The sequence below is a fragment of the Centropristis striata genome, chromosome 12 (assembly GCF_030273125.1).
Source record: "Centropristis striata isolate RG_2023a ecotype Rhode Island chromosome 12, C.striata_1.0, whole genome shotgun sequence".
NCBI lineage: Eukaryota > Metazoa > Chordata > Actinopteri > Perciformes > Serranidae > Centropristis > Centropristis striata.
In genome coordinates this window covers 15,235,941-15,260,785 of record NC_081528.1, presented here as the reverse complement: position 1 = coordinate 15,260,785, position 24,845 = coordinate 15,235,941, and the positions used below count along the sequence as shown (strand labels likewise).

The 24,845-nt window shown below is 38.4% G+C and overlaps 1 protein-coding gene across 2 annotated transcripts in view; it reads right to left on the bottom strand.

Moving 5' to 3' along the window:
- Nucleotides 1-14,762, bottom strand: part of LOC131981778 (storkhead-box protein 2-like) — a 72,341-nt gene extending 57,579 nt beyond the window's left edge. The window contains exons 1-2 of one of the 2 annotated variants that reach the window (XM_059346243.1): nt 14,190-14,759; nt 13,479-13,664 (exon numbers count right to left, since the gene is read on the bottom strand). In XM_059346243.1, the coding sequence (XP_059202226.1) occupies nt 13,479-13,527 (49 nt within the window). In that variant the 5' untranslated portion in view covers nt 13,528-13,664; nt 14,190-14,759. Of the gene's footprint in view, nt 1-13,478 lie in introns of both variants that reach the window. The other variant, XM_059346242.1, reaches the window with a different exon arrangement.
- Between the last annotated feature and the right edge of the window lie 10,083 nt (nt 14,763-24,845).

The window sequence follows — 24,845 nt, the reverse complement described above, 5'->3', positions numbered from 1 at the left end:
TGGGTAAATAAAGCCAGAGCTGACATTAACCAAATTATAGTTGAGTTGTTGTGGTTGTTGATGCAGCTGTAATGTTTTGCTTTGGTGACATTGGGAAATCCTGTCCTGTCAGCACATAGCTTTGAAATTAAAATTAAATAAATGTAAAGATTAAAAAAATGAGTCAGACGAACCATAACGCAGAAAGAAAGATAGAGCGAGGTAAAGCCGGTGGAAACTGCATGCCTACAGGCACATTCGGCACACAAACATACAGATCTACGAGAAGCAAAAGTAATTTCCTACTGATGAAAGACTAAGCTTAATTACTTTGAAAATTCCCTTCATCATCAATGATCAAGAGTATGTGTGCATTTGGTGTGCTTCTCTATCAGACACAGATAGAAAGACTTTTAGTAACCACATAGTTATTGTTGTACAGGGCAGACGACAAGCAGGAAGAAGAGTGAATATATGGCAATAATCTTTTTCACTTTTCTACCTTAGGTGCTCATCCTCGAAATGGAGAGAGCGTGGACGGCTGTTCGTTTGAGTTCAACGGAGCGGACAGCTCCACGGAGTCCTGAATAGTGTATGGCATTTTAGTCATGTTATTGTGACTTCATGACATTTATGAAGTTATTTTTATTTTGCAACTGACTGCTGACACTTGATGTGAGGTAAATGTACTTAGAGCATGGATCTTGAGAACACATAGCTAGCTAGCTTACCTACATCTGACAACTTGTTTATCACGTTTTAACAGAGCATCATTGTCAAGTTATTTGTCGAGGTAAGGGTGTTCATCTGTTGGCGACCTGTTCACACAGGTAAGAATAGAATAAATTGAATAGGGTGCTCGCCGAACATTGCCATTGGTGCTCGGGCCCCAAATAATAAAAACACACATATGGCTGATTCATCAGACAAACTAGATGGGCAAAGACAGCAAGCACAGTCTTAGCTCCCTATCATAGTTTATATATCTTATTGGCCCTCATTTACGAAACAAACATACGACATATGCTCATGTCTGGGACAGAATTCTTACTAAATAAAGAACTGAATATCAGTATATATTAATGTTCCAATATTAACATCCCTCCATTATAATATTATTTGCATATTATATAGGCTGTTAGGCTTTATATATCATAATGTATAATTTGAATATTCCAACCTCAGTGTCAGCTGGATGGTCTACTGCTACTCTGCCCTACAGCAGCACTGATTTCCTTCCTTTTCACTTTTTATGCTGCCAAACAATACCCGTTTGTTCTGTTGCAGCTGTTGGACGTCAGCGTTTCACTTTCTACCTTTGAGAAATTCCTCCTTTTAGAATAAAAACTTTAAAACATTGTTTACCTCCTGCAACCAAAAAGCTGTGAAAACTGTGCTCCAAATGAAAAATAGCCTGTATTTAATAGAACTATAAATACAAAAATATACTTTTATTTCATAAACCCCAGTGGCTGCGTATTTCTGTAAAATGTATATTTCGCTCCTGTGTTGTTATTTGTAACGTTGCACTTTGCTAATAAAGGTGTCCTTAAGTGACATAAACTCTCAGGGCGAGGCATCTGAATCCAATATATATCAGGGCATGATATTTAAATGACGCTTGATTTCAGTCAGGTGATTGGCGATATGCACGTTTCATGAACCACACATAAAGATGATTTATACACTCAGATCTGCGCTGGTTTCTATGTTTGATTGATAAATGAGGGCCATGATCTTTGGTATGTATGTATATGTAAGCACGAGTGGTTTAACTATATGTGTATGTGTGTGTGTATGCCTGTGGTGGTAGGGAGAATAGGAACTTTATTTGTGGCACTCCTGCCTTTCTTCTCTTTAATTAGAGCAGAAAACCCCAACACACACACACACACACACACACACACACACACACACACACACACACACATACACACACAGGCACTCACTCTCATACACAACTCCAGGCTAAAAAAAAGAGTGTTTCACTATTGAAAGAAGACAAACAAACCTTGTGTTATCAATACAACTTTATGTAAGCACCATCTTCTAACAACTCCTCATCTAATATGTAGGATAATATGCATGTGTTGTTGATATAATCTTCACTCTATACCCATTATTAACAACGTCTTTTTTAGATATTTTGCAAATGTATTAAAAAGACCCTTATGAAGCAGATACATGAAGATACATGAAGATACCCGGCACGGGTAAACCGGGCCCCCTCCTGGAGCCAGACCCGGGAGGGAAGCACGCAGGCGAGTGTGACCTTTGTCCATGGGCCTAGCTAGCTAGCATGACCTAGTAGCTATGGGCCCACCACCTGCAGAGTAGGGCATAAAGGTCAGGTTTAATGTAAACGGGGCGGCAGTCAAAGGCAGGTACCTGGGTGTGCTGACCCCCCGGCTTCAGTCTCTGGGTGGTGTCCTGGAAGGGGTACCATCTGGGGACTCTATAGTTCTTGTGGGAGACTGCGATTATGGTACCTGGAGGGGGGTGATTGGGAGGAACGGCCGGTTTGATCCGAACCCGAGTGGTGTTTTGTTATTGGACTTCTGTGCTAGTCACGGATTTTCCATAACAAACTCCATGTTCGAACATAGAGTTGCTTATAAGTGTACTTGGTAACAGAGCACTCTAGGCCAAAGATTGATGATCGATTTCATTAACGTATCGTCATATCTGCGGCGGCATGTTCTGGACACTTGGGTGAAAAGAGGAGCAGAGCTGTCAACTGATCACCACCTAGTGGTGAGTTGGATCAGGTGGCGGGGGAGGCTGCTGGACAGACCTGGCAAACCCAAACGTGTAGTTAGGGTGAACTGGGAACGTCTAGCGGAGGCCCTTGTCTGCAGGACCTTCAACTCACACCTACGGAAGAATTTCTCCAGCATCCCGAGTGACGTTAGTCACATGGAGTCCGATTGGGCTATGTTCAAAGCCTCAATTGTTGACGCGTCTGGTAGGAGCTGTGGTCTGAAGGCGGTCAGTGCCTGTCGTGGCAGCAAACCAAGAACCCGATGGTGGATACCAGCAGTGAAGGAGGCTGTCAAGCTGAAGAAAGCTTGAAACCTTTCAATCGTGGCTGGTCAAGGGGTCTCCAGAAGCAGCAGACAGGTACCGTTCGGCCAGAAGACCTGCAGTTACCATTTTCACACCTGTAGCATCCTTGGAAATGGCCAGCAAGCAAGCAAGCCACAACATACGCTTCTCAGCCTCTCCAACAGCCGCATTTCCCCAACAGTGCATTTAACATAATTGCCTCATGTTTTAAAGCTAAAAGTAACTTTATAGTGTAGAAACTTTATAATATGCAGAGGGTACATGAATTTGTTCAGATCAATGTTGGGATGAAGTGAGTCAAGAAAGTAGCTGTGTTGATTATTGCGATACAGCATGCGATCTTGTGAGCTTTGCATTGTTGGTCGAAGAAGGTAACTGTCACGTCCAAGTGCTCCCGGTACGGAACACCACACCACTATTTGGTCAGTAAGTCTGGGTTTTTTCAGCCAAATGTAATTTAATGTCTTAAGAGTCACTATGTAACGTTAACGTTAAATAAGTGCTGTGAGCTTATTTGCTCGCGCTATTTCACTTCAGTTGAGCATTTAACACCATCATCCCCTCCAGTCTCATCACCAAACTGTGCAACCTTGGCATCAACTCCTCCCTCTGCAACTGGATTCTGACACGTGTTCCAGTGACAAGAGTGATGTGACAATGCAAGACCTGCCCTTCAGTTTTTCCAAGTAGGTCCCATATTCTGAAGCACTATCGATTCAGACAAAGACATTATGGGAATAACAATCGTGTTCCATGTGTGCATGCAAGATGCCCATGCACTTTTAGAACGTGGAATGCACTATTAATCCATTTGATATGAATGAATAGATGTCATGTTATTAAAAAAATCTATAAAAAATCTGTGGGCTGTTCCATTACTTTTTTTAAATATTTTTTTTGGGCATTTTGTAGCTTTATTGACAGGAGATATATTGAGAGTGAAAGGGGGAGACATGCGGGAAAGGGCTCTGAGCTGGATTCAAACCCGGGCTGCCCGCTTACGAGGACTGGGCCTCTGTGGTATGCGCTCTACCAGGTGTGCCACCAGGATCACCCCAGCTGTTCCATCACTTAAATTTTTATTTCATGTTGTTTCAGATAAACGCAGAGTTAAAGCGCATCACAATCATGCCTCTACAATCAAGGTTTCTGTCGCAGCTTGACCAGCTCTCTGAAAGTCTGCTGAGAGTGTTTAAAAAGCGATTGGGGAAGCAGGGCAAAAAGCTGAAAGACATTGCTGCCATGTAGACTGGAAGAACTTTAAACTCTAAATTGTTTAACTATAAAATGTATATGCATTGCATCAGGTCAGTAAAAGATTTATATGCATCCATTGCAAAGCTGAACACCCTTTACCTGTGAGTACTGATTTCACTGAACGGATCCAGTCATTTTTTATCATACATTCACTGTCCCACTGTGGGAAATGTATCTTTTTTTATATCAGCTCTGGAGATGATATATGTTTATCATCTTTAAATATGAAGACAATATTATCCATTTTTAAAATTAAAGAAAGAGATAGATGAAATGAATACACAAGATATACAAAAACAACTGTTATTTAAAAAAAAAAAAGTGATACTACAAAGCTGGGGGAAAATCTTTTAGGTTATGGAAACAACAAGCAGACAACAGCATACATAAAATAAGAAATCCTGAATCAGGAAGGACTTAAGCACAAAGTATTGACCTGTAATCAATTATTTGGTTTATGTGTGTTTTTAAGTAATAATGATCTCAGTGAATGAATCTCAAAATGAATTGCTGTGGAAAAGGATGTAGGCCTACTTGGATTATTATGTTCTATCATTACATCAGTAACATAAAATGGTCCTTAAACGACATCAACGATACTACTGTTTATCGTGATAGTTTCTGGGAAAATATATCGTCATTAAAAAATGATGATGATAGCACACAGGGTCAACAAGAGCTAGAGCTAGCCCTGACTCTATATACAATGTTCACAAAAACTGCATGCATGTTAGTGGTTCAAGGCTTAGGTAGGTAAAGCAGGCAGTGCAAAAAAGCCTAAACAATTATATAAAAGTTTATAGGACTAATAACATTCAACCAACAACAGCATCATTAGGAAGGTGTTTTTACTGTGCCCTGTCACATTTTACAGTCTTGATTGTACCACAGGAAGATGCTGAATAAAAGTGAGCAGAGGTTTGAAGGGCAAGCAAAGAACAACACAGCCACTGTATAGTAAAGTATCTGTATTGTTCTGCGCTCATGACCTCTGCTCAAATTTGCAATTGTCTCAACTACAGCAAAGGCGAGTATAGCATACTTAGGCTATTCATGTCAGAGAGGGGCTGATAAGGATCTGAGTTTCCCAGGCAACGATACATGTGGAGTCACCAACAATCTTCGGAACAGCAGACTCATGAGAACAACGCAGCACATAGGCTCCCACAAATTACAATTGATTTCGGAATGGATATTTGGTTATTTTGGGCAGTTTAAATGTATTATTTTTGGCCTTGTTTGGCCTGGCGGTGGGTCCCATTGAAATGGTGCACCACCATAACATTTCACTATTAACTATAACATTGACTATACACAACAAACATTGTAGGGGTTAAAAACTCTAAAACATGGTAATAAACAAAGGTAACTGGACCATTTTGGTAGTTTAAAATGTCTTATTGAGCTTTCGGTTTCACTAAAAGACACTCTAAGACAGTGTTTTTCAACCTATTCGTGCCCAACGCATACCAAAGTGCAAGCCAAAATCTCAAGGCACACCTGTATTCATATCCGTGCAAAATAGCCACTAAAACACGTTATCACTCTATCACTGTGAATGTTTATTTTTCTGTCCTTTTATGTGTTGCAGTCCAACAATCGGGGCTTTCCACTCGGACATGGAGCAGCCAGCCAGTGGGGAAAAGTAGTCAGCTAGAGGGGTCTGAAGGAAAGCCGTAAAAGCCCAAATAGCGCTTTTATCCAAATCGATTTACACTACACACTACGCTCATTCCCCCGTTCACACACACATACTGGTGGACGAGTCTACCAGGGCACACTGGTGCCACCTGCAATCATTGGGAATTCGTTCACACACCGATGAATGCAGCATTGGGAGCCATTTGGGGTTCAGTATCTTGCTCAAGGATACTTCCACATGTAGGCTGCCATGGTCAGGGGTCGAACCACCAACCTTCCAGTCAGTAGGTGGCCAATCTACCAACTATGCCACAGCCGCCCCTTTGTAATGAATCGCAACTTGTTAATCAAAACTATTTTTCAGAATTTAATAAAATATAGCCTTATATAGTAGCTGGTTGCACGGCTGACAGCCAGTGCGTATGGAAAGCTCTTACAATGCTCTTACAATGCACACGGCTTGGGAAACACTGCTCTAAGGAGTCAGCTGTACATTTCTAAGAATTTCCCTTGCTGACCAAGCCAGCTAGCCAACGTTGGCAATATATAACACGGCAGCATTCTGGTTCCCAATCCATCCTGTACATGTACTTTACTAATTATTGCAAAAATGTAGAACTCAAGGTTTCAAAACCACAAACCAATTGGTGAAGTCGTGGTGACAATGTCCACCAATATTACACAGTCTCTGGCCCCAGAGTTCGTAACGCATCTCTTAACACCCCATGAGCCTGCAATTACCTGACTTCTTCTAATAAGCTACTTGTTACTGTTCTGACTGTTTGGTGACACAAGGGGTTTAGGCTTTTGCTGTCGGGACCCCAAAACTCTGGAAGGCTCTTCCTACAGGGATACATCTGTATCCACTTTTAAAAAAACATTTAACAAAAACATTTTAGGTTGCCATTTCATAAGGTCCCAGTGTTATGTGTCTGTATGTGATTATATACTCACCTTGCTAATCTTTGTTTGGACCCCTGTTTGCCTTCGGAACTGCTTTAATTCTTCATGGCATAGATTCAACAAGGTACTGGAAACATGAGATTTTGGTCCACATTGACATGATAGCATCACATAGTTGTTGCCGAATTGTCGGCTGCACATCCATGATGTGAATCTCATGTTCCACCACATCCCAAATGTGCTCTATTGGATTGAGATCTGGTGACTGTGGAGGCCATTGGAGTATAGTGAACTCATTGTCATGTTCAATATACCAGTTTGAAATGATCTGAGCTTTGTGAAATGGCGCCTTATCCTGCTGGAAGTAGCCATCAGAAGATGGTGCAAGATGGTACACTGTGGTCATAAAGGGATGGGCATGGTCAGCAACAATACTCAGGTAGGCTGTGGCATTTAAATGATGCTCAGCTGATACTCAGGGGCCCAAAGTGTGCCAAGCCATACCATTACACCACCATCACCAGCCTAAACTGTTGAAACAAGGCAGGATGGATCCATGACTTCATGTTGTTCATGCCAAATTCTGAGTCTTCCATCTGAATGGTACTGCAGGAATCAACACTCATTAGCCCAAGAAACGTGTATCTATCCATCTATCTATCTATCCATCTATCTATCTATCATTGTGGTCTTTTGTTTGTTGCATGTCTTGGTTGTAACAAGTGGTTATTTGAGTTACTGTTGCCTTTTTTATCATCTCAGATCGGTCTGGCCATTCTCAACAGACCTTGAGCATCAACAAGACATTTTGGCTCACTGGATATTTTCTCTTTTTTGGACCAGTCTTTGTTAACTTTAAAAAGAAGATTTGTTGTGCGTGAAAATCCCAGTAGATCAACAGTTTCTGAAATACTCAGAGCAGCCCGTCTGGCACCAACAACCATGGCATATCAGAGTCACTTCAGTCATCTTTCTTCCCCATTCTGATGCTCGCTTTGAACTTCAGCAGGTGGTTTTGACCACATCCATGTATGTGGCCCTGTCATGCATTATCTGTATATGATTGTGAGCATTTATTTATTTATGTGCATGAATACAGTCCCCTCCAAAACTACTTCCCGCATTCACACACTTACTGTATTTACCGAGCTGCCCATCCCACTTCTCCGCTTCAAAACAATTCCAGCATGATAGAGAAACATGCCTATTTGTCTGTATTAGTCCTGTCCCCACATGATCTCTCCATGTGCATGTGCGTGAGCCGAACTAAATACTAGCAACCTGTACGGCCAATCAGAGGTCCAAACACATTGTTGCGAGCTAACATTATCTTACGATTAAAGTTGTTATAATCACAAAAATCTAAACTGTGACTAACGGTCTGAATTACTTCCTTTCGCTAAACACAACTTTCAAAATAAGAACACAGTGTGTTAACAGATTCCACCACAGAATTTACAAGAAGACAGTCATAATATGATGCCTTAAACAAAACATACAAGGACCTTTATTCTATTATTTATTTATTATTCTATTTATTATTTATTATTATCCTTTACAATAACTCATTAAATATGCAATCATTAAGATCAGTGTAAATGATGGAATCGTGGCATTAGAATGTATGAGAGGCCACCAAATTTGGGCTTTTATGGAAAAAAATTCTCTGGGGGGGGGCATGCCCCTGGAACCCCTAGCCAGCTATTTCTCCACACTGACTAATGTCCTAGTGGAAAGTCAACAGCAATTAAAAATGTCACAGTAGGATATCTATAAAGATTCTATATTATGGTATCTCCCAACTGTGAAAAATGTTGCGTGAGGTGTTTGCTCACATTTAGCTCTCAAAATGCACACGATTGATAGCCTGGGTATACCCAGACTGCCTTGCGCGCTCGAATTTAATTTCGAACCTCCAGACGGTCTGGAAACTAGGGGGAGATCTTAGCCCTGTTTTAGGGATCCAATCACACAGCGGGGAGGGACGGTGAGACGATGACGCGTACTACTCGGCACTTGGAAGCTTTCCGGATCCAACATGGCTGCTGCAGACGCGAAACTCTCTTTAGCTGTAGATGGTGTTTTAAATAGTTTAGAGCGAAAGTTGAAAGGCGAAAGGTCTCTCGTCAGCTCCGCTGTCCCCCGGCTGGTAGCGAGATCACCGGTAGCGGGGCTATTAGCGGTCTCGGCGGCTCGTTGCACCGAGCCCGCCGAGCCCGTCGTTCACCACCGGTGATCTCGCTACCAGCCGGGGGACAGCGGAGCCGCCGAGAGACCCGCAGCAGCTTGTTTATTGCCCATAAAATCAGTGGATGTGTGTGGCAGAATGACATGAGGGGGAATAAAGCGTGAAAATAAATAATCTTGCAGAAAGCGAGAACTGGAGAAGCAACGCAGCAAACAACACTCTCTCACAGACACACACACAACAAACATCCATCTCTGTTGCTCTACTACGTCATCTGGTATAACTGATCTGATTGGCTAAGAGCTACCTACAGACGCTTTGATAGACATTCTAAGCTCCCAATAAACGGCTCTGGAGGATCGTAAACCACACATCCTCTACGGAGAAAAGTATTGAAGGTGTCCAGACCTAATCTCCAATGAGATTTGGTCTGGTGTTAGCCAGGCTACACGATTGATAGATTTTATTTAAAAATGTAGAAAATTTTCAAAACTTACTTAAGTTAACAGACAACAGCACCAGCAACAAAATGTACTTAGAGTTACAAAAGTAAAAGTACTCGTTATGCAGAATGACCCCACTTAGATTGTTATATAGGCTCTTTATATTGTTGGATAATTAATTTTGATGCATTTAAGTAAGCAGCATTTTACTGTCACCAAGGCAGGGCTAATTTTAACTTAACTTAATATACTTTTATGTGGTTTAATTTCTAAAAATGATGTTTTTATGTCAAATCTTGATTTTAAAAAAAGTAACTAAATCTGGCAGCTAAATGTAGTGAATATTTGCCATTAAAATGTAGTTAAGTAGAAGTATACAGTAACATAAATGGAAATATGCAAGTTAAGTAAACATGCCTCAAAATTGTACTTAAGTACCCTACTTGAGTAAATGTACTTAGTTACATTCCATCATTTTTATTATTTTCTAATACTTCCGTTTTGCACTGAAGAGTCAAGAGTATTTTTTTGTATATGGCAACTGTTGAGATTTGCACTTAACACTACATTGTAGATTTATGGTTGATTTTTTCTTATTACAGAGTACTAACAGGTCAAGGACTGAAGTACCCTTGAGCTTTGCACAGCTCCCCAGGCGCAGTAATGTGCTACCCACTGCTCCTTGCATGGTGTGTTCACTTGTGTGTAAAAAAAAGAAAAAAGGATGGGTTAAATGCAGAGGTTGAATTTCCCCATTGTGGGATTAATAAAGTAATCTTCTTCTTCTTCTTTTTCTTCTTAATTTAACAAGAATATTAGTAAGCGGGAACACTTTCACAATGTAAACAAAAGACATCTTTAAAAACCCAGACACATTGAAAAATAAATAAAAGCAGTCTATCTTACGCGAAAACCCAGATTGTGTGTATGTTGACGACAAAAAGGAAATTCAGTGAAACCTCTTATTTTTGGGATATGAGCCGTCTCTTTATTATAATACTTTTTTTTTCATTTATAGGGCAGTGGGCAGACATTTTATCATTACATTATAGCGTGTTAAATTATCTAAAATAGTTTTAGTACACTTGTGAACACTTAAATTGTTTTATTATTGTGGTAAGACACAATATTGTTTGTATTGTGTTTGTTTTTAATTAATTTGCATTGTTTCATATCTTTGGGCTGTTTGTTTTTATCAGTTTGGGCAGATTTTAAGCCTACTGCAGTTGATTACAAAGTATTTTGCTTGACAAGTATCTGACTGACTCCCAATCCACGTTCTATCGTTTCTTTGAAGTTTCTCTCACTACTCTGTAATGTCTGGATCATGTATGTTAATTACATTAAGACGCAACTTCACCTGTAACAACCTCCTGTCTTTTCATCATGTAAGACTGAGGCACTGTATAAAAGTATGGAAAGTTTCTTTTGTCGAGAGAGAATGCGAGGACTCTCCGTGCTGCACGTAACTAAAGGCTTTGATTGATCACACCGGCTTGCTGCATTTTTCTTCAGAGACTTAGAAACACTCAGTATTTTGGGAAGAAATTGCAACTACATAACGAAGAATTTAAACATGTTTTCAGAGTCGTAAACTTATGCACATCGATTTGTGTGCTCCGTCTGTCCCTCTCTCCAAATGTGAGAGCAAGAACGTGAATTACATTACAAATCACAAAGACCAACGGGATCAAAATTCCATTTCATGTTAGATGTACAGTTGTTTTCAGATACAGTATACAATGAGTTAGTTATGTTTTCTTTCATTTAAATATACAAATTCATGAGTCATTAGTGAATATTAAGAGATTCAGATTAGAATATAGGATAAAAGATGTAATGTAAACTTGTTTGGTTCTAGCTCAAATATACCAATCTGTTACTGTTGCACATTTTTATACATTTTAATATTATTATTATTATAATTTTTACAGATGACATCATTGCAGCTTGGGAAAAGTAAGGTGTGGGACTACTTCAAGGATCTGGTGCAGTAATTTGTAATAAACAGCTACTGTCAGTCATGGTCAAGTAGCTTCAAACTGATAAATACAACCAACTGATGGGCACATCTTAAAGTAAAACACAAGAAATCCTATCGTGAGGCACAAGACAAATCAGCTCAGTCTAAAGGATGTATTATTCTATTATATATACATTATAACCTACAGGGGTTGGTTCGAATGCAGAAAGCACATGTTTTCTGCATTTTAACATACCCCTGTTGGATTGGAAGTATACATAGCCTACAGATTTTTACTTTTCTACTTTATATTTATTTATAAAGTTTAATGCTTAATTTTGGACAAAAAATTCCATTGTTAAACTGTAACATGTTCTGCCTTAATTAGTGTTTGATAACCACATTTGAGGGACCTTTGCAAAAAAACCTGTCAATGTATATATTTGATATCAGCCGATAAATCAGTATCTGGATTTTTTTTACCCCGATATTGGTATTGACATGGGCTCCAAAAGTCCAGTATTGGTCGGGCTCTAATTTAGATGTGTGTGTTTTATCAACCTGTTTTATCACTTTACTATTTAACTACTATACTGTAATGATATGTTCTATGAGTGTATCTACATAATGCTTTTGCTCCATTTAACCATTTTTATTGTCTTGTGAAGCACTTTGTAAAATCTGTTTTAATGGCCTGTATAAACACATTAACCATTATTTTATTATTTTTATTTTCAGCTTATTGATATGTGGAAATAACAGCACAAGTATACTTTATTATCCATAAGTACTTTTATTTAAAAGTTTACCTTTGATAGACATTTTACCATAACGCCAGGATGATTGCAGTAACAATAATAATGAAATATATAATTATAGCCTAATAGTTTGAGTGGAAAAGGTCATTGTTTAATGAAAAGAAGAATAGTTTCCCCTGCATTTCTTTCCCTTGCCCAGAGGTTAAACACTATGGTGCAGAGAAGACAGCTACAAAGCAGTGGCAAAACAGCATCAGAAGAAAACAACTCATTTTGGAAGCCAGTGCGTGAGACTGAGAGACAGAGACTGATGGATTAGGGGGGCAAGAGTAAGTAATAACTTACACTATCAGAATAAATTATCTGTATGTAAACTATGAAGCTGTAATGGTGTTCAAAATTGTGTTAAATAAATAACAATATTGATTAAAAAAATGCCCTAGTGTTTACTATGTGATGTGTGTACAACAATAACTCAATGACAAAAAAAATAGTGGAAACTATATGTGGCCAAATACATTGTATGGTTTAAATTTCTCATTCATATACAAGTACAGGAAACAACCAGAAGAACTTGGAGGACCAGAGTGAGTCAATGAAGTGAGTGTGTATCATGTAGAATGAAAAAAAAAAACAGTTTGGGACAGATGAAAGTAGAATTCAGGACAGTTGGGGGGCACTGAGGAAAAAAGTTCAGTTTGAGCCCAGAATGCCCCATTGTTCTGAACATGTGCAGGCAAAAAAGAAAAGATGCACAAATACAATGCAGGAAAGCAGAGGGCCTGCATGACTTGGAAAAAATAGCAAATTGTGATTATTTTTCATCAATATTGTGATTGTGATATAACTGACAATAAATTAGTAAAATTACCTTTTTTGTTATTCTCACATTTATTGAAAAATATAATTAAATGATTATGGCGTCATCTTTTGCAAGGATCTCTACCAAACAAAGAGTTTTTTTATCTTATGTCTGTACAACATGACTTCTTAGCCAGAACATATCTGCAGCACCACAACACATACATCAGAATGGTACTTTGCCTTTAACAAATACTGCAACACCTGTGATTTCGTTTTTAGAATTGAGGGGAAATGCAACAACATATAGATTCCAACACATTTTGATGATGATGATGAGGAAGAGGATGGGCAGTCTCAGTGCTTTGTGCTGAATGGAGGTAAACCTGTTACATAATGTCAATGAAAACACAGTTACAAGCACGCTAAAGTCAGTCGAACTAAACCTAAGCAGACACGATTGGGTGTAGAGGCCTTACCCAGGTATTTGATGGTGAATCCCCTTGGCGGATTGAGGGACCTCCGCATCCAGCCCTCCCTCAGCACCTCCAGATGGTCCTCCTTTCCCTGGATTAGCAGCACATGCTCATCTATCCATCCCAAGAAGAAGGTCTCGGACACTGCCTCGGTAATCCTCTGGTTCCACACATGTTGCTGGGTATTCTCTGCTTTGAAATCGGCAAAAATCTCATAGCCGGTGTGGTGTCTCGGCAACGCGTCGCTCTCTGACACCCCGGCCGCCCCCACCGCATCCCCAGTCCCGACCCTGGACAAAACTATAGCCAGGGAATGGGGAGCTATCTGCAGGAAAGACTCCATTGTCGCGTCGGCCTTCTAGCTGACTATCAAATGCAGTACAATCGTTGTATATATCTATATGAGACACCAGCTGGCTTTGTGGGAAACAAACGCTCCATTTTAGCCAGCAGGGCGTGTAGCTACAAGCTACGCTCTACAGCAGCCGCATAACTTGCAGCTGTATTTCCTATGAAGCTAGCCTGCTAGCTCCTGTTAGCTCCTTAGCCTTACATGAAACCCATTTCTACACCGTTTTTTTTCTCCGGACGCAATATATCGCCCCGTAACCAAAATCGATACGTACTGAGGATTCGCGTCGAGCGCTGTTCACAAGAAACAAGAGATGACATTCGTGATTTTCGGTGTAACTAACATCTCGTTGTGTTACGTACCTTGGGATATGGCTGGCTAGCTAGCTGGATGCTAAGTGTTAATGAATTCACCCAGGCAACAGATGCGGAGAGCCCCTTTTTATCTTGTCGCCAGGCAGCAACCGGGTCTCGCGGGGCACCTGTATCTTTTTTTGCAATTCTGTACGGATAAGGAGAAGGCGAGCTGTCGCCGACCGTCGGTGATTATTGTCCTGTATCGCGTTTGACACGCCTCGGTACGATGCCCGAGAAAACAGCTGGATGCAGGAACGTCTCATCCAGGTAACGTTACAGAGATGGTGGGCATCGTTACGGAGCTGCGTAAAGGCAGCATTAACAACACTGAATACACGATCTTCCGGCTTCATTTTCAAATTAAGACTTTTAACGTAACAAGTTGTTTGGAATCTAATACAGCTGGCAACTTGCCATTCATATGCAGCCAACAAAGCAAGCATGTGAGCAATTTGAGCTAATAATGTCAACAGTTTTTTTGTTTTTGTTTTGCTGTTAAGCATAGTGTCACACTGTTAAAATAATCGCCTAAGTCATTTTTTGTCACAATTGGGTTTTTTTTTTGCCTAAATAATCTCCTCATGACGCCGGTCACCTATGGTAAAATCGCCTACATCCTCAGTTGATCAGATCATGTGATTTTACCCCTTTAAGATAATGGCCTATGTCAAGTGTGTGATTTAAGCGGATTTATTATGCCTAAATCAAAATAAAATGTGACTTAGGCAATTTTTTGAGCATGCCTTTGTGACTTAAGCAAGATATGGTAACACTTTATTTTGAAGGTGTCTACATAAGAGTGACATGCGCGTTTCATACATGAAAACAGCTGGATGCAGGAACGTCTCATCCATGGGATGTGTCATGATCATTAATGACACTTTTAAGTAATATTAATGCTCATGATACTTGTCATGTCATGTTTCTGACAGGCTTGTGTGACTCTTATGTAGACACCCTAAAAATAAAGTGTTACCATATCTTACTTAAGTCAAAAGGCATGTTCAAAAAAATGCCCAAGTTATTTATTTCTCTTAAGTTACATAATTTACACACAGTTTTATTACTATGCCAATAGCCATCATTTGTTACATCCTTTTTGAGTGAAATGACCAATGTCATATGTTACACTTTTGGTGAAGTTTTTTGTGTTTCCTGCAAAACTTGAAAAAATGAGTTAGGTGAACAGGGTGACGATAGATGATAGGCCTACCCCTTTACCAGAAATGTCCAATTAGTTTTACTGTAAGAGAACCACGTAGCTCTAGAAACTCTAGAAGAGTCTAGAACAGGGATGGGCAACTTAAATGCTTGAGGGGGCCACAATTTTTCATCGACACTACCACAGGGCCACATATAGGACCGTGCACTTAACCAGATATGATGAAACTGCAATTTTAAATTATGTTTACAGTGCTTATATTTCATACTCAAATGAATGTATAACAGTATAAAAAGGAAAACAAAAGGTTTGAAGCAAATAAAATAAAAAACACTTACTGTGATTTCTTTTTCTTAATTGCAAGAAGTCATTTTGTGCATTTTTACACTGCACTTTTGAGATTTTATGCTAAAATGCATGTAGTTGTACTGAGGGGGCCACTTCAAGTGAGGGTGCGGGTCGTATGCGGACCCCGGGCCTCCAGTTGCCCATCCCTGGTCTACAACTACTTATTTATCCACTGTCCACATAGGCTACTGAGAAATTTAGGGGGGAAATACCAACGCTGCTTGTCAAACTAACAAATTTTCAATAGCCTAGTTTGAGGATGTTGAATGTTTATGGTTTGTTCTTATGAATGCCAAACTTTTAATCAGTAATTATATTTTTTTAAACAGATGGCTGTTTCTGTTTTCTTTTTTTCCTAGTAGTGGACATAGCAGTTCTTTTCAGTGTACTGAATCAGTAGAATTAGTTAATTTAAAAAAAATGTTCCTATTATAAGATTCATTCAGTGCTTAACTAGAGCTATGACTGTGTATCAAAACTAATGATAAGTGATTGATAATTCAATGAGCTAAGAATTTGATTGGATAAAGCTACATTTTACAAACTGAAATCTGCTACAAATAACACATGATTATTAAATTCAATAGTTGGCACTTCTTCCTAGTTTGAGACTGAAAGACATGAGGTAGGGATAGAGGGGGTTGCGTTTGAGCGATTGGGTTTTTCACAGGGCTCCCATTCATTGTACTAGAACGTTTGGTGTACAAATTACTAGACCTGTCACGATAACACATTTTTTAGGACAATGTATTTTCCCTGAAACTATCACGATAAACGATAGTATTGTTGTATCGATGTCGTTTTAGTTTTATAACAATATCCGAGCATAATAAGAACATCCTTTTCCACAGCAATTCATTTTTAAAACTTTTTAAACTAAACACTGGAATTGAAATGTGGAAAAGAAATATTAAAATATCCAAGATAAATAAAACAAAAATAATTGTGTGTTAAAAGTGATTATGATGACAGGCCTATAAATCACTGACTGACTGATGCAGAGGCAGAGAGCGAGACAGCTTAACTGAGAAATGAATAACTATTTTCAGGAAGTGATTCAGTTCGGTTCATTCACCTGTAAGATCTATCTATCTATCTATCTATCTATCTATCTATCTATCTATCTATCTATCTATCTATCTATCTATCTATCTATCTATCTATCTATCTATCTATCTATCTGTCTGTCTGTCTGTCTGTCTGTCTGTCTGTCTGTCTGTCTGTCAGTCTGTCTCTGTCCGTCTGTCCGTCCGTCCATCCATCCATCCATCTATCTATTTATTGAACTTTCTTTAAGCACATTGTATTAATAATGTCTGTATTAACTTTAAATTTAAGTAACAATTTGAATGCAGCTGACTTGTATAAATGGATATGTTGTATGAATGTCCTTAGGGAAGGGATAGCAGGTCAAGATGCCACAATGGGTATTCATCTGAAACCTGGGAACCTGAAGCTGTGTTTGAGATGCAGCTCAGCACTGTGCATCAAATTTTTCTACTATAAATCGATCTGCTTAATCAATTAGGTTTAGAGTGTCAAAGTGCTCAGCACATTTATGAAAGTACATGATGGCTATTCTCATTCTCAAGTATGTCTCATAATTTCTTACATACATTTAGGGCTTTAAATAAACTTTTTTGATCACCAGCAAACATGGCTAGTAGATTTTTAAAGTTACCAGCCAGTCAGATTTTCCACAAGCCAAATTTTTTTTAAGTGTCTTTTGTGTTGACCCGGCAATCATAACATTACATGTTATTCATGTCTTTTATGGCTGTTAATCGCTGAAAATGTTTTAATCGTGATTAATCGCAAATTAATAACACATTTTTTATCTTTTCTGAATGTACCCTAACAGGATATTTTTCAAGTTTTTAATACTCTTATCAACACAGGAGTGGACACATATATGCTGTTTTATGCAAATGCATGTTTATTATTATTGCAACAATCCAAAAGAATGACAAATACTGTCCAAGATAACAAAATATGCTGAAAGCATAACATGGCAAACTGAAGCCCAACTAGAAACAACAGAAGAGTATAACATGACTCAGTAATACTAACAGCATGCAGTGTCCATTTAACGTTTAAACACCTCAACACAAAATGATTGACCTCATCATCACAACAACAGACACATTGTACAACAGCTACATTGGTCAGTTAAATAAGATAATTCCCTGGATCCTTCACACTTAAAGTGTTTTTGTTGTGATCTGTGTATTTAGGTTATTGATTGTAGGTTTTGTCACAACACTAAGTTGATTGAGTTTTGCTTTACACAGACACTCGTCTTTCTAACCTCGTACCACAAGATCATATAGATTTGACATTGTGTGTGTTTCTTTTTAGTTTGCTTTTGCTATGAATAAATGCTTTTTGGAATACTCATGTTATCCTCTTAATGTTGTACATGAATGAATGATACCAACTTCTTCTATGAAATGAACTCCAGTTTCCTTGTGTGTCCAAAATTGTACAAAAACGCCATAGTATAGTATGTTGAAAAAGTCCAAAAATGGTCAAAGTGTAGTTTGGTCAGAAATGCCTAAAAACGCCTTAAAATAGCCTGTTGAGCATGGTGATAGTGTAGTATGTTGCGAAAATATAAAAAAGAAAACACCATATTATAGTTTGTCCAAAAACCCCAAAACGCCATAGTAAGAAACTAAGTACCAGAGTAACTAAAAATAATGTAAATAATTACCAAAGTTAAGTATAGTATGTCAAAAAGGTAAAAAATAATAATAAAGTGTACTAAATTATAAATTGCCCTGGTGAAAATTATAACATATGTGTTGTTAGGGGCGGTTTCGACCCAGTTATAATATAAGATTATAAAACAATATTTAGCGCCAAAACCTAAATCATAAACATACGGTCAGCTCAATAAGACAACAGTCCACTGACAGTCAGCTCCTCTCCCAACCCCCTGAGCTTCAGTTAGGGGCTGAACAAACCAAACAAAGACGGACATGTCCAGATTTGTAAGCGATGACTAATTCATTTCAGGGTTGGTGGCTTGTAGAGTACACATCTCCAGTTTGCAATATGCAAACATTAGAAGAAGATTTACAATAAGCCAAGTTCTGAATCTTATCTTTACTGAAAATGAGGCACAGAGCTACATAGTTGATGAGCAGGTTTCTGAGGAGGACCAGGTAGAGTATCAACCAGAAGACACAGGCACGTCTGATGCAATAAGAACAGAAAGACAATTGTATTCTGCTTCTACAAAAAATGTCTCTGCAAAGAACACACTAAAAGTGTCACTTTTTTCCACACATGCATCTAAAGACACACACATACACATGCCTGTTCTTGCACACAAAGACTGGAACTAGTACCTGATTTCTATTGGTTTGATTTGCAAGATTGATTGTTGTTTGTTTGCACATCTACATTATCTATTATTCCTTATTCTGCTTTTCATTTTTTATTTGTATTTAAGTTCTATTTTTGAAAGTAAATATGTACAGGTCAAATTTGACCCAAACACCATAGATGTTACTATAGCTAATAATATTAAAATAGAAAATAAATGAAACAATTTATTTGAGAGATGTCTTCTTATATCCCTCAGTAATAGTCAAGTAACATAACCTTTTATTTATTTATATAATTCTCTTGAGGTTCATTTTAACATTTTTTAAAATTGAAAGCAAGGGGTATGTTGTCAAAAGAAAGGCCCAGGGGGCACAACAAGTATATTAAAACTAATCTTTTCATGGATAAGTAAGCTCAACAAGGTAACCAAGAGGTAGGAAACAAATTGGATGATAAATAATCGTTTTGAGGGTATTTTATGGATCATTTAAGACACGGGTCAAAACCATGGATAGTAACAGAAAGCTAACACAAGAGGAAGGTTAAGGCAGTCCATGATACATTACTGTCACCCACTGGATTTAATAAGTATTTCAGCTCTAATTGAAACAACTGAAATGCTTTATGTCATCAAAATGCATTAATATTTTGTACATATTTTGTACCTCTTTCCATGAACTGACTGTGACAAGCAGGGCTTTAAATTAACTTTTTTGATCACCAGCCAACATGGCTAGTAGATTGTTAAAGTTATCAGAATCAGATTTTCCACAAGCCAAATTTTAAATACTGACCACTCACGACCCGACAGTGATGTCGAATGAAAAGTCCTTGTTTTCTTCTTTCCCCCTCTTTCATCTCCATTGTCCCCTGTGTCTTTAGCCTTCCTCTATTACTCTTCTGTTTTTTTACTCCAGGTAAATATCTCCACGTTTGTTTGTTAACTTCTTGTCACACTTTGACTCAGAGTGAAGGTAGGTTGCCGTTTGGCAGACTGAAAACATACCCCCAAAAAACTATTTGTAAGGAAAACAAAAAAAAAACGGCCTTACGAAGATAATGATGGCAAGCCATACTAAAAGGTGAAAGTGCAAAAAAACAAACATTTATTATTGTTGACCATGGAGTAAAGTAACCATTTAAAGCAAAAAAAGAAAAGAAAAATACAATTGAAATTAAAGAGGAAAAAATCATTTTGTCTATGGGTCAGCCCAGCTCAGCAGTCCTCCAGAGGCTCCCCATAGCCAGCAAAATACTACAATTATATAGTCTAAGCTCCTCCACCTGGAACATACCATTCCAGACAATTAAGTATTAATTCATTATTAATTTTATACAGAACACATGGGGCATCATCACCAGCAATATCAGGCTTAAATAGACATGGTATAAATTATTCTGCAGTAAAAAAAAAAGACCCATCAGTCCTGAAACAAAGAGGACTAGATTCAACATTTTGTTCAGTCCAATTGCACCCCACTGTGCATGAACATTCCACACAGGCACAGTGAAAAAGGGCAGCATTCACTATTAATGTATATTAACTAGTGAGATGAAAAATTGAAGTTCTCCATCCAATTGGTTCACTCATGGGCAGAAGCTTCATGGTGCTTCATTTGCTCTACTGTGCCATCAAGTGGACAATAAATGTAAAACAGGCAAAGTGATTATAATGACAACATGGCTTTTGTGTGTGAAGCTTTGAATTGAATTGTGCTTTAATGATAATGCCAGTAAACAAAGGATATACTATAGTGTTTTTCTGATAGAATGGCACTCTATATAATGGATAGATGGCAGGGACAGAGGGGAAAGTTGAAATAAACTGGTGAGAGGGTTGTGATGTGAATGTGCTTGTGTTACTAGGGACAACCTTTTTTTTTGTGATCAAATTTTTATTTTATTTTCCAAACTTTGAAAAAGCCAGTACATTTTAATAACAAATACAAAACATGATGACAGACATAAAAATGGGAAGACTAAGAGAAACCATAATAGTAAAAAAAGAAAAGAAAAACAAAACCAAACAAAAAAATAAAAAATAAAAAACAAAACACATAAAATAAAATACCCCCTCCCTCCCACCACCCCTGGACCCCCCAGAACCAAAATTCACAAGAAAATTAGGTGTTTAGACCCGCTCCTTTAGTTTTTCTGAGTCCCACAGCTCAATCTTTGATTCTTTGACTCCAATCACACGATCAGTGGACAACTCCAGGTAAAAAATAGTAAGAAATGTAAGGATCCAATTGTTCACTGACAGCTTATCTTATGTTTTCACCTCATACCTATTCATTTCTTAGCTGCAGTAAGGCCAGCAAGATTTGTCAAAGAAAATCTATTTGATAAGTGCGAAGATACATGGTACAAAAAGTAGCAACAAGTGGGCATTGGCAGAACATGTGAAGAAATGTACCAGGACCCTAAGGGAAAACAGGGTGCACTGGAAGTCAGCCACTAGACCCATTAAGTGCAGTCTTCGTGGGGTCAGGTAAATTCTATGAGCATAATTCAAGTGGATTAGTTGGTGATTTGGATTACGTGAAGTCAACAAAATGTCAGACCAGACTGTGTCCTAATCAAAATCAGGTCTAGGTCCTGGAACATCACTTCTCCGTTGTTTGTCTAAGAGCAGGTCCTTGTAAGAGGACTTCAGTAGAAAAGTATAAAAAGTGGAGACAAAGACCCTCGAAGTTCCTTTGCTTGTAATAAGTTCGTAAAAGGGGTGTTGTTTCAGTGGCTGACCCCACGGGACTCTGTAGGCCGTGAGTGACGCCCTAAACTGAAGATAAAAAATAAGATGAGCATGGCAGGTCATAACAGTAACATAACATAACATCCTGAAATGAGCCCTAAGGTGTAAATGCCTTTTCTCTCCCACTGAGAAAAAGTAATGGGCCTCTGTCCTATCAGAATTTGGTTGTTATTCAATATCGGGGACTCAAGATGCCATGGACAAAGAATACCACAAGATTTCTGGGAGTTACGTCAAATCTGAATTACATGTGAGATAACAGGTCCACATCTCAACTGAAATTGTTTGATAGAAATTTTTGTGAATGTAACATCCTGGAGTCTCAAAGGGGAAACCAGCTGTTCCTCTAGCACACACCAGGAGACCACATATTTTGGGTAAAACCAGTTAATCAAGGGTCTCAAAGAAAAAGACCAAAAGTATAATTTCAAATATGGGACTGCCAGACTCCATTGGCAAACAGCGAGCGTGAGCCATCTAGTGTTTATATATCTATGGCGGCGCCTGCCGGTGTTATATCCCTACTGGTTTCCACACCAACTGGTTTCCGTACGTGTGTGTGCGTCAACATCCGCAGCTGTGGCCCCCCTCTGTCAGCAGATTCGTCACATATTTATAAACATAATACCTGCCGTTTTATGAGTCGCATCTCCTATCTACTATGGAGAAAATCACTGAATAAGTGAACACTACATCACAGCTGCCTATAAAAAAAAGAAATGTATGAAAATAAAATGTTTGCGAGATCGGTAAGAGCTGGATTCGAACTCACCTTAGCAAAATTACGTAGCATATTGTCCATCAACTATGCACGTTAAGCCATTCATCTTTTTTAACTCTCCGTGCCTTCAATTATATATCCTTCAAATTGCTTACGTCAGTGTCCAGGTAGCATTTTGTTTTGGGTCGATCTAAAACAACTGGTTACCTTGAGATGAACATTAAAAAATACAGAATGTATTTATCAAGTTTCTCCCTCTCTCTCTCAGTGCCCGTGTCTCGACCAAGGCTACTGTCATACTAACCACTTTATGAGCCCAATTGCACAGCCTTAAGAGCGTGCATATCACGAATGCTGGGTCTTGTTGGTTTTCTGAGAATCTACTGCTCCTACTGGTGCCATGTAGCAATAAAAAAATATACTAAAAACCTGGATTAATCTGCTATTATTTTGAACACTACTGTACATTCAAACCTCAAAAACATGTATGTGATACAGTAAACCAGTAATTTATTAAATCAGTATTTCTCTGTGTTGGAGTGCTAGAGTGTCGCTTTTTGCGAGCATTACCTTTTTATATGAAAACCTGCTATGGAGAATGTGTGGTTAACGCAGGTGAGCTGGACATTTTTTTGAATTTTATTATTCCCATATCTATCATTATAACTCTGTATATGAGAGTGTTTGTGGTGGCTCTTTCTCAAGCTCTGGCCATGCGCTCCCACATCACAGCTGTCACACTCCATTGTTCAAAAAATGTAACTACCAAGAAGTCTGAGCTGAGAGCAGCAAGGACTCTTGATATTGTTTTAGCTGTATTTCTAATGTGTTATTCCCCATGTTACTGTCTCACTCACACTATACAGATCAGCTCTTCAATGGAGACCTTCATGGTTTTTTTAAATGTATTTTAAATCCTGTCTAAATCATAGACTGTATATAAATAATGGACGTAGTCACCCATTGGTTTGTGGCCCGTTGGAAGCATCGAGTTCAGCGTTACACTCGTCGCCATCTTGTTTCCGATACGGGGAGCAGACCATATTTGGACTGTGGAGGAGCAAGAGGGATCTGATCACTGACTACACGCCTCTCTACACCTCAACCTGACTGAGAGAAGTCGCTGCTAATTCATGTTAGCATTAACTGGAGCATTAACTGGGATGTTAGTTTTGACAAAAAACAAAAACAAAATGTACATTAATTACCACTTGGAGTGTCTGTTAGTCCAACCAAAAGCTGAACAAGACATTTTCACTGAACAAAACGTTCAAATAAACTGGCATTAAGTGAAAATACAGTGAAAGGGTCAAAGTTGTGAGACCAAACCGGTAAACATCCTTTTTTTATATCTATATAACGTTATATATAACTTTATTGACATGTAGCCGTGGATGCACATTGTTCTGCTTCTCTCCTGATGACTGCTCGCCTTGTTAGTGACCTGTCTATCAAAGGTAGCCACGCCTCAAATCATACGATTTTTTAACTTCTATTTTCTTCTAAATGGGGCCATTATTTACACTATTAACAATGGAGGTTGGCGCCTGAGGCGGCCATGCTGTTAAAACTTAAGAGGGTGCTGTTTCACTCATTTGAAGAAAAAAAAAAAACGAGGTCATGGCTACAACAACAGAAGAAGAAATGTCTATGTGACAAATTTTGTAAAGACAGAGGATTGTGAGTATGTAATACCATACAAGTCAATATCGAATAAAAAAAATATGGCAATAAATCTATAAATAAATGTAAGTGTATGTATAAATAAATATAAACATAACACAATAGTTCAAAGTAAATGACTTATTTATTCCAGAGTACTCATTTTCTAAAATGTATTTTATAATTCTTTCTATTTTAATTTCTTATATTTAAGTTAATTAGGTGTGGTTACCTTTCAGATTTAGACCAAGACAATGTTCAGAAGGCTACAAGAATGAGCTGAGATCATGGATGAGTAAGTCAGAGTAATCACAGAAGCACATAACGTTCTAGGCAGGACCTCGTTCATCCTTATGAAAGTTGCTCAGTGGCACATGAAGCCAAAAACGTTTGACTTCAGTGCATACAAATGGCGCTCTGCTAAGTTGCTCAACTAATGAATCAGATACAGATAGTGAAATTAATTATTTTGTGAAGAATAGAATAACAGTATCCCGTGTTGGACATATACATACCCAAATATTTGGGGTTGACTGGGTTTTCAACTGGCTTCGACAAAACAAATGTATATACATATACCACACTTGGATAAGGACGTAAATCACAGTGGGACAAATGATATTGGATATTTGGTTGCACAAATTAACATTCATTTCAGACTCAAACATTGGAAGATTAGTG